Source organism: Carcharodon carcharias, chromosome 8 (assembly GCF_017639515.1).
Source record: "Carcharodon carcharias isolate sCarCar2 chromosome 8, sCarCar2.pri, whole genome shotgun sequence".
Classification (NCBI taxonomy): Eukaryota; Metazoa; Chordata; class Chondrichthyes; order Lamniformes; family Lamnidae; genus Carcharodon; species Carcharodon carcharias.
In genome coordinates this window covers 150,270,559-150,281,153 of record NC_054474.1, presented here as the reverse complement: position 1 = coordinate 150,281,153, position 10,595 = coordinate 150,270,559, and the positions used below count along the sequence as shown (strand labels likewise).

At 42.4% G+C, this 10,595-nt stretch overlaps 1 protein-coding gene across 2 annotated transcripts in view; it reads left to right on the top strand.

Moving 5' to 3' along the window:
* Positions 1-1,639: 1,639 nt before the first annotated feature.
* LOC121280996 (serine/threonine-protein kinase N2-like) overlaps positions 1,640-10,595 on the top strand; it is a 41,438-nt gene continuing 32,482 nt past the window's right edge. Inside the window, exons 1-4 of one of the 2 annotated variants that reach the window (XM_041193524.1) lie at positions 1,640-1,803; positions 3,105-3,405; positions 7,282-7,436; positions 10,378-10,507. In XM_041193524.1, the coding sequence (XP_041049458.1) occupies positions 1,780-1,803; positions 3,105-3,405; positions 7,282-7,436; positions 10,378-10,507 (610 nt within the window). In that variant the 5' untranslated portion in view covers positions 1,640-1,779. Of the gene's footprint in view, positions 1,804-3,104; positions 3,406-7,281; positions 7,437-10,353; positions 10,508-10,595 lie in introns of both variants that reach the window. The other variant, XM_041193523.1, reaches the window with a different exon arrangement.

Sequence of the window (10,595 nt, the reverse complement as noted above, 5' to 3'; positions counted from 1 at the left end):
ATCTTTACTTTAGGGAGGGAAAATGCTGAATGTCAAGTGGGAGGGAATAAGAGGAAATTGAGGAGTTAGGTTTGGGAGGTGGATGAAGGCGTTCTTAAAAAGGTGTTCAAACATCTTTTGAAAGCAGGAAGTAAAGTAAAGGATATTACTCAGGGAGTTCAAGAAGATATGAACAGAGTAGCTGAATTAACCCTCTAATCAATGGAGGGATTTGAAAGAATTGGTAACTTTAAAGTCAACTTGATGGGACATTGATTACATGGGATATATGGCACAGAAACAGGTCATTTAGCCCAACCAATCCATGCTGGTGCTTATGCTCCACTCAAGCATCCTCCCATCTTTCTTAATCTAAATCTAGCATTGTAACCCTCTATTCTCTTCTCCCTCATGTGCTTGTCAAATTTCCCCTTAAATGTATCTATGCTATTCACTTCAACCACTCTCTGTGGTAGCAAGTTCCACATTCTCACCACCCTTTGGATGAAAAAGTATTTTCCAAATTCCCTATTGAATATTTGGTGACTATTTTATATTGATGGCCTCTAGTTATGCTCTTCCCCACAAGTTGAAACATTCTTTATGTATCTACACTATCAAAATTTTTCATAATTTTAAATATCTCTCTTATAGGCCAACCCTCAAAGTCTACTTTAAGAGAAGAGACCAAGCCTGTTAATCCTGTCCTGATCTGTACACACACACAAACATTTCCGGTATCAACCATGTAAATTTTCTATGCACCCTTTTCTGTGCCCCCCTGTTAGCATATGCACCTTGTTGCATCTCTCCTACCTTGAAAAAACATCCTTAAAACCTGCCTGTACCGCTACACCTTGGGCAGAACATCCATCTCTTGACCAACCAAAGTGTTCCATAAGTGAAAAATTGTTCTGTGGGTCCAAACACATTTTGACTCCATGCTCTAGAAAGAGAGCAATTTGGTGTCTGTCAGTGCATTTAAGAACTTCCGAAACTTGTGGTCACTGCAGGGACAGGAAGGTATACTGAATGCCAGGTGCAATTTTATTATTTAATTTTGCAAGTTTCCATTGATTTTTGATTTAGTTCTCAATTAATAGTGCCCCTCTAAAAAGGGAGATGAGGTCTTGCGGTACAGTGGGTAGTATACCTGCCTCTGCGTCAGAAGCTGAGTTCCAGTTCCACTCCAGAACTTAATGGCCACAGAGGGTGCATTCATAACTAGCCAAACAGGTTGATTGTCAACCTGTAAATCCTTCCAATACACCTATTGCAGACAGTAGCGAGAGGGTCTCCTGGTCAGCCACGCTTGATGCGGAGTGGCGCCCCTCAAGCTTTAGAAACGGGCACTTGCTTTGTCTGCCTCATATGACACGAGGCCTGAGAAGAGAAACGGGGCATTTTTGATAACACCGAAGCAACGCAGGGTTTTATTAAGAAGAAGCATTTTTGATCCTGAAGAATGACGTCAACGCATCAACCTGAGCGGGGTGGTTGGACGATATCAGCGTCAGTTAGATCGATGACATCATCCAGGCGCTGGGCCCCGCCTTTCTCATCCCATTGGTTGGTGGAGAGGTGATTGACAGCGCCCACGTGCCCTCAATTGTCCAATGGACGGTGAGGGAGTGCCGCTCCCGGTTCAAATCAAGGACTGGGCGTGCTCCGAGTTTAAACATTTTTCGAAGAGTGTCAGTTAGTGGCTAACCGGTTTGAGGTGAAGAAATGGAGCAGAAATGACCGGATAGTCGACAGTTCCGCCCTTTGGGAAAAAGAAAGAAATAAAGTAGCTGAGGGATGATGGCGGGTGATTGCCAACAGGTTAGGAAAAGTCACCGGGTGGAAAGCAGATCCTCAGAGCGGCTTCAGCCCCGGGAGAGCCGGCCGGCCTGCCGATGGCGGCGGACGGTCCGTGGGCACCCAGTGCTGCATCCAAACGGATAACAGTCATAGCAGCCTGGGAGTGAGCCCTGGTCAAATAAACTGTTGTTCAATGGGCAATTCTCTAAATTAGGAGGACGTGGGTTCGAGGCGCCACCCCTGACGCTTGGGTATAAAATCCCATGTTGACGCTTCCGAGTGCAGTACTGAGGGAGTGCAGCACTGTTCGGAGGGTCAGTGCTGAGGGGCAGCAGTGCAGTGTCGAGGGAGATCAATGACCTTTCATTAGAAGCAGTGCAAATTTTGTTTTTTTTACCCGGTGGCTTAGCGGGTCTGAGATTTCCAGCATCCGCAGCTTTTTGTTTTTATCTCTGAGAATAATATTCCAGGATGCTTCACAGACAACGAGTGTGGTGCTGTGGCTGTTTAGGTCAAATGCCCAGAGAAGCAAGTGACTTCATGCACCTGTTAATTCCTGTTTGGTGCTCTAGGGAAAATACTAGAGTACTGATTCAATTTGGAAACTGGTTGAAGTAATCAAAGGTGCCAACCCAAGAGTAGAGCAGCTTCACAGGACAAGACAAAAAATTACAGCATTAAATGCAGGCTAACTTATGGGAACAATTTCAATTTTTACATCAAATTTTATAGCGTATAGTAATTGTAACATTCATTGCAACTGAATGATATGATATAGCAGTAATTGGAGTGTTAAGCTTTTAACGTTGGGATAAACGCCAGTAACATATGGAACGTGGGGAACAAGAATAGGACATTCAACTCCTTAATTTGATCTGCCATTCAATGTGATCATGTACGTTACTCAGATTGTAGTGACCAAGATAACTTGAATTTTTGATTCTGTTCAGTTATTAAGTGTAAACTATCATGCTGCGTATCTTTTAAGACATTGACTCTATAATAAATTACTGATCCAGTTGTTGCCAACTTTGGCTCACTTGATAGCACTCATGTCTGGTAAAAAGCCTGTGGTGTAAGAACCACACCAGGGCTTGATCATATAATTTAGCTATAATTCGAATCAGCGCTGAGGTCATTTAGTTGCATTTTCAGAGGTGCTGTTTTTCAGATCAGATGTGATATTAAACCAAGCCCGTTCAGCTAGACGCTAAAAATTTCCTTCTTTCATTTTTATTTTTAGAGGCTCTTCAGTAACTTACTAATATAACAATTTAACTTGCAGTAATGAAAAACCATAACCATTAATTTCATTTTTTTAGAGCAATAATTACCAGCTGTTGATCAGCCAGAGTCTGGACATGGCAGAGGGAACTGACCTCTTGGACCCAGACATGCAGCAGAAACTTGATGGAGTGAAAGATCTGATACGGCGTGAAATACAAAAGGAGCTGAAAATCAAAGAAGGAACAGAGAACTTACGCAAGGTGACGACGGACAAAAAAAATCTGGCACATGTGGAAAACATTTTGAAAACCTCAAATCGCAAGTTGGAGCGACTGCACTGGGAGCTTCAGGAGCTGAATGCACGAATTGTTGTCGCAGACAGGGACAATCGGGGAGGTGAGTGCAACTGAACTCTAAGGCTTGGATAAGAAGATCTAACCCTTTCTATGGAGCTAGGCACTCGGTATATTGCTGTACAAAACTATGATTAAATTAAAATGCATCCCCGTATTGATCTGTGTATTCCTCAAGCTCAGTTCCACTATTAACTAATTCTTTTTTTTTGTTCAATTATTAATTCTTTATTGAATTATTGATTTTCTTGGGAGAATGGGGGAAATAAACGTTAGCCTCTTTCAATAGCCCAGTGGCTGGGTGTATCATCCAGTGTGTTATAAGTGCGATTCCTGTGGTAAGTAAGATGATCCCTGCCGGGGCACTGATGAAGATGCCACAGTTGGTCTCTGAGACCGAACTCGGAAGCAAAATTAAGATAGAAAGGATTCCTGCTCCTGATCACTTGCCTTGCCACTTGTTGAAAAGTGTATACACACATGCAAGTTTGACTATGAAGTCCCACAGATTTTCTGCAAAAAAACTGCTGACTTTAGGATGCCATGGCTCACTTGGGAGTGTGCCTACAATCCATGAAAATGAAACCCAGCACCACTGGGAGAAGAGGAGAAAAAAAGAATAAGGAAACTAATCTGATAGCAAAGCATGTACTGAGGTGAAGCAAATAGATGTTCCTGACGATTGGACATAATTATTGGAAATTAGGCCATCATGAGGGAAAAGAAAAATTTCTCTGGTTTAATCAAGAGATGCTTTTGAAAATCTGCTCCTCGTTCTAACCCTCCCCTTGTTGGCAACATTCCCTGCATAGTTCACACTTCACCCTATCAAAGCTTAATTTATAAAGCTATAACAGTATTACTGAAACATTACAGACCTTGGTTCAAAAGGGAAGGACACAATATCCTTCCAACTTCACTGCTGCCCCAATGATGAGATACTTGGGAGTGCAATAGTGATTTGAAAGTGTAATAGTGTGAGGGCAGCACATGCCATCCAAGGCTCATTCACTATTCCATTATACTGTGTGTTATGACAATAACTTATGACTGTGTTCAATGCAATTACAGTAAGAGTAATAAGTAAGGACTCTACTTGGCTCCTAAAATTCTGCAGCAAAAATTAATATGGAGCTGCTAATAAAAACAATTTTGAGCCTTAGCTAAGATTTATAAATTTAATTTAAATTTTCCGTACTGCATAGTTAAGTTGTGCTGTGGTGATTGGCAGAGTATTTGCGTAGAAGTATAATGAACTATGAAATTTAAAGGGGAATTCTACACAGCATCTGCTCCTGGGACAGTAGCAACGTGGATACAAAATTGGCTGCGGGATAGGAAACAGTAATGGTTAATGGGTGTTTTTCGGGCTGGAAGAAGGTTTGTAGTGGAGTTACATAGAAACATACGTAGAAAATAGAAGCAGGAGTAGGCCATTTGGCCCTTTAAGCCTGCTCCACCATTCCTTATGATCATGGCTGATAATCCAATTCCATAGCCTGCTCCCGCTTTCTCCCATATCTTTTGATCCCATTTTCCCCAAGAGCTATATCTAACTCCTCCTTGAAAACATACAATGTTTTGGACTCAACTGCTTTCTGTGGTCGCGAATTCCACAGGCTCACCACTTTCTGGGTGAAGAAATTTCTCCTTATCTCAGTCCTAAATGGTCTACCCCATAGCCTCAGACTGTCACCCCTGGTTCTGGACTCCCCCACCATTGGAAACATCTTCCTGCATCTACCCTGTCTAGTCCTGTTAGAATTTTATAGGTTTCTATGAGATCCCCCCCTCATTCTTCTGAACTCCAGCGAATATAATCCTAACCAACTCAATCTGTCCTCATATGTCAATCCAGCCATCCCAGAATGAGTCTGGTAAACCTTCGCTGCACTCCCTCTATATCAAGAATATCCTTCCTCAGATAAGGAAACCAAAATTGCACACACTATTCTAGGTGTGGTCTCACCAAGGCCCTGTATAATTCCAGCAATACATCCCTGCTCCTGTACTCAAATCGTCTCGCTATAAAGACCAACATACCATTTGCCTTCTTTACCGCCTGCTGCCTTCCTGTTTTTGCTACCAAAGTGGGTAACCTCACATTTATCCACATTATACTGCATCTGCCATGCATTTGCCCACTCACTCAGCTTGTCCAAATCACACAGAAGCATCTCTGCATCCTCCTCACAGCTCACCCTCCCACCCAGCTTTGTGTCATCTGCACATTTGGAGATATTACATTTAGTCCCCTCATCTAAATCATTAAAAAAATATTGTGAATAGCTGGGTTCCCAGCACTGATCCCTGCTGTACCCCGCTAGTTCCCCAGGGGTCAGTACTGGGGCCCTTGCTCTTCCTGATATATATAAATGATCTAGATCTTGGTGTGCAGGAGACTATTTCAAAGTTTGTGGATGACACAAAACTTGGGAGAATTGTAAACTCTGAGGACTGTGTAGAACTTCAAAAGGACATTGACAGATTGGTGGAGAGGGCAGATAGGTGGCAGATAAAGTTCAGGTGGCAGATGAAGTTCAATGCGGAGAATGTGAGGTAATAAACTTTGGTACAAAGAATATGGAGAGACAGTATAAAATGAAGGATATTATTCTAAAGGGTGTGCAGGGGCAGTGAGACCTGGGTTTATATGTACATAGGTCATTGAAGGTGGCAGGACAGGTAGAGTGTGCTGTTTCTAAAGCACACAGTATTCTAAGCTTCATTAATAGGGGCATAGAGTACAAGAGCAGGGAGGTTATGATTAACTTATGTAAGACATGGGTTAGACGTCAGCTGGTGTATTGTGTACAGTTCTGGGCGCCACACTATAGGAAGAATGTGAATGTATTGGAGAGAGTGCAGAAGAGGTTTACAAGAATGGTTCTAGGGATGAGGCACTCCTTATGAGGAAATATTAGAGAAGTTGGGACTGTTTTCCTTGGAGAGGAGACTTGATAGAAGTTTTCAAAATAATGAGGGGATAGGGATAAACTGTTTCCACTCGCAAAGAGATAGAAAACCAGAGGGCACAGTTTAAAAATGTTTTGCAAAAGAAGCAAATGTGAAGTGAGAAAAAGCTTTTTCACACAGTGAGTAATTAGGGTTTGGAATGCACTGCCTGGAAGTGTGGTGGAAGCAGCTTCAATTGAGGCATTCAAGAGGGCACTGGATGATTGTTTCTATTTAGATAATGTGCAGGGTTACAGGGAAAAGGCAGGAGATTGGCATTAAGTTAAAATGCTCAGAGAGCTGGTGCAGACATGATGGGCTGAATGGCCTCCTTCTACACTGTAACAATTCTATGATTCTGGGTTACCACCAATGAAGAAAGGAAGGAACACAGTAATGTAAGGATGACTATGATAGCCTGGGGGGTGATTTTGGTGAACAGTCATTAGAAAAGATTTTTACCTACACTCAAGCTGAAATCAGAAAGAAAGAATTTGCATTACATCTTCTGTGTCAGAAACATGTCAAAACATTTCCCATACAATTGGTTACTCTGAAATACAATGAAGTGGAACAAACAGCAATGAAAAGAATGACCAGTCTATCTGTTTTTCATATAGGCTGAAGGGATGACATTAGTCAGGCCTCCAGAATTCCTTGCTCTTTAAAATCTGGCATGGGCTCCCATCCACTTGAGCCACTGCAATAGGCAGACACTGATGCAGTTACTGGCCTTATTGAGGTCAAACACTTCAACGGTACAAAACTCCAAAAAAGTTGTAATTTTAAAGAAACAAAAGCTTTAAAAGTTAGATGCCGTGGCAATGAGCATCAAACAAGATCATCAGTTCAGTAGAGGACAATAAGTTCTTTGGTTTCCTTTAATTCTGAGTCCTGATGAAGGCCTGTCTTTATTGTAAATAAACAAAAAGCACCCAGAGCTTCTATTATTAAATTTCTTCAGATGACGGACTGTCTCCAGACCCCTGTTGCTGGGAGCCATGTCTAACTCCTCTCAACAGTCGAATCACAGCTCTGAAGAAACAGCTAAATATTGAAATGAAGGTAAAACAGGGAGCTGAAAACATGATCCAGATGTACTCAAATGGGCCATCAAAGGTAAGACCTCTGTGTTCCAACCTCAGCAGGCATTACATAATTCTTAATCCCCATCCACCACTACTCTCCTCCGTCTGGCTGAACTTGTTCTCACGCTGAACAATTTCTCCTTCAACTCCTCTCACTTCCTCCAAATAAAAGGTGTGGCTATGGGTACCCGCATCGGCCCCAGCTATGCCTGTCTCTTTATGGGGTATGTGGAACATTCCTTGTTCCAGTCCTACTCTGGCCCCCTTCCACAACTCTTTCTCCGGTACATCGATGATTACTTCGGTGCTGCTTCATGCTCTCGTCGGGACTTGGAAAAATTTATTAATTTTGCTTCCAATCTCCACCCCTCCATCATTTTCACGTGGTCCATCTCTGAAACTTCCCTTCCCTTCCTTGACCTCTCTGTCTCAATCTCTGGTGATAGACTGTCCACCAATATCCATTACAAACCCACCGACTCCCACAGCTACCTCGACTACAGCTCCTCACACCCCGCTTCCTGTAAGGACTCCATCCCATTCTCTCAGTTCCTTCGCCTCCGTCGCATCTGTTCCAATGATGCTACCTTCAAAAACAGTTCCTCTGACATGTCCTCCTTTTTCCTTAACCGAGGTTTTCCACCCACGGTCGTTGACAGGGCCCTCAACCGTGTCCGGCCCATCTCCCGCGCATCCGCCCTCACGCCTTCTCTTCCCTCCCAGAAACATGATAGGGTCCCCCTTGTCCTCACTTATCACCCCACCATCCTCCGCATTCAAAGGATCATCCTCCGCCATTTCCGCCAACTCCAGCATGATGCCACCACCAAACACATCTTCCCTTCACCCCCCCATCGGCATTCCGTAGGGATCGCTCCCTCCGGGACACCCTGGTCCACTCCTCCATCACCCCCTACTCCTCAACCCCCTCCTATGGCACCACCCCATGCCCACGCAAAAGATGCAATACCTGCCCCTTCACTTCCTCTCTCCTCACCGTCCAAGGACCCAAACACTCCTTTCAAGTGAAGCAGCATTTCACTTGCATTTCCCCCAACTTAGTCTACTGCATTCGTTGCTCCCAATGTGGTCTCCTCTACATTGGAGAGACCAAACGTAAACTGGGCGACCACTTTGCAGAACACCTGCGGTCTGTCCGCAAGAATGACCCAAACCTCCCTGTCGCTTGCCATTTTAACACTCCACCCTGCTCTCTTGCCCACATGTCTGTCCTTGGCTTGCTGCATTGTTCCAGTGAAGTCCAATGCAAACTGGAGGAACAACATCTCATCTTCCGACTAGGCACTTTACAGCCATCCAGACTGAATATTGAATTCAACTTTAGGTCGTGAGCTCCCTCCCCCATCCCCACCCCCTTTCTGGTTCCCCCTTTTTCTTTTTTTTCCAATAAATTATATAGATTTTCCTTTTCCCACCTATTTCCATTATAAAAAGAGAAAAAGAAGAAAAAATTATTTATTTATTTATTTATTTACATCTTTTATGCTCTCCCCGCCCCCACTAGAGCTATACCTTGAGTGCCCTACCATCCATTCTTGATTAGCACATTCGTTTAGATAATATCACCAACTTTAACTTTAACACCTATGTGTTCTTTTGTATTATTGTTGTTGACATCTTTTGATGATCTGCTTCTATCACTGCTTGTTTGTCCCTACAACCACACCCCCACTCCACTTCTCTCTCTCTCCACCCCCCACACACACACCTTAAACCAGCTTATATTTCAACTCTTTCATGGACTCGCACTCAAGTTCTGTCGAAGGGTCATGAGGACTCGAAACGTCAACTCTTTTCTTCTCCGCTGATGCTGCCAGACCTGCTGAGTTTTTCCAGGTAATTCTGTTTTTGTTTTTGTATTACATAATTCTTACTGTGTGATGGTATATTATAAATAACATCAACTTGTTCTTGCAGATATGATCACTTAGGCTCTTGCTTAGTTTTGATCTCTCTTTGGTAGCTCTAGATGTTGAGATTTGATGGAAACTTGATAGAGCAAGACTTGAGACTCCAGTAGTGAGGTGGAGTTAGTCAGTGAATTAGAATAAAAGACTGAAAAATGCTGATTTTAAAACAGTGGGAATCGGGAAGGAGGCTAATACGTAAGATTGTTTATTTCGAGCTTAGGAGGAAGACAATTACTGAGAAAATAAAGAACAAAGTTTATGATGTGAGCTTCAAGGTGAACGATGGCCATCTAATTTGATTTTCTTTGCTTGGAATAAGGGAAAGAAATAAGGTTGGTTTTGACGCTAACATATTCCATATTTTATGAACCTTTTGAAAGATTATTAACTTCAAATAATTTTAAGGATGCACAGCTGCAAAACAATATATAATATAGTAATATTGGACAGAATAGACAGGGTAAGTAGTGTGTTTAAAGGTTAGTGGTCCTTAGTGGTGGTTCATAAATGCTGTTAGATTGGCCCACTATTAATGTTTTCTTCTACTGTGAGGAACCACCTAGCCTTTGTTCTGCATATTCCGCAGTGATTCAGCAGTATGGGAAAAAAATCTCAGTTCCATGCCACAAGATATCATTGCTGAAACATTCTGTTGTGAATATATTTTGTTTCTCCTCTTTTCCCTTGGTCATGCTAAGATGAGCAGATCTAATGTCAGAAATGGTGGTTTACTTACCCTATGTTTTTCTTAGATGGCCCTGGGATTACTCTTATCATACTTCCTGTATGATGGAAGAAGTGTCTGCTATCTTTTGCACAGCAGCGGTCAGGAACTTAATGGTTTAGGGGACTGAGCAAAGGTTTTTCATCTTTCTATTTGTATCCAACTTCACTGAAACCTTAAAGAAATACTATTTTCTGCTTTTGCTATAAAAATGAGGCTCCAGGAATTTTTTTTTTGTCTGATTGGAACAGTTTTTAATGTTAATGGAACTTACTTCCTCTTCTCTGTATAAGGTGCTAAAAAACATCTGTTTCCAGGATCGTAAAATGTTAGCGGCAGCACAACAGATGTTACAAGACAGTAAGATAAAGATTGATATAATCCGAATGCAGATCCTTAAAGTAACTCACACCATTGGAGCAGCTGAGGACAGCAATGAAACTATAGGTTGGTGCCAGAAACTAGAAATGTGCCAGAAAATGTACTTATTTCACACAGATTTTCTTTGATCCTTATTTGTAAATGTTTGTAAGGG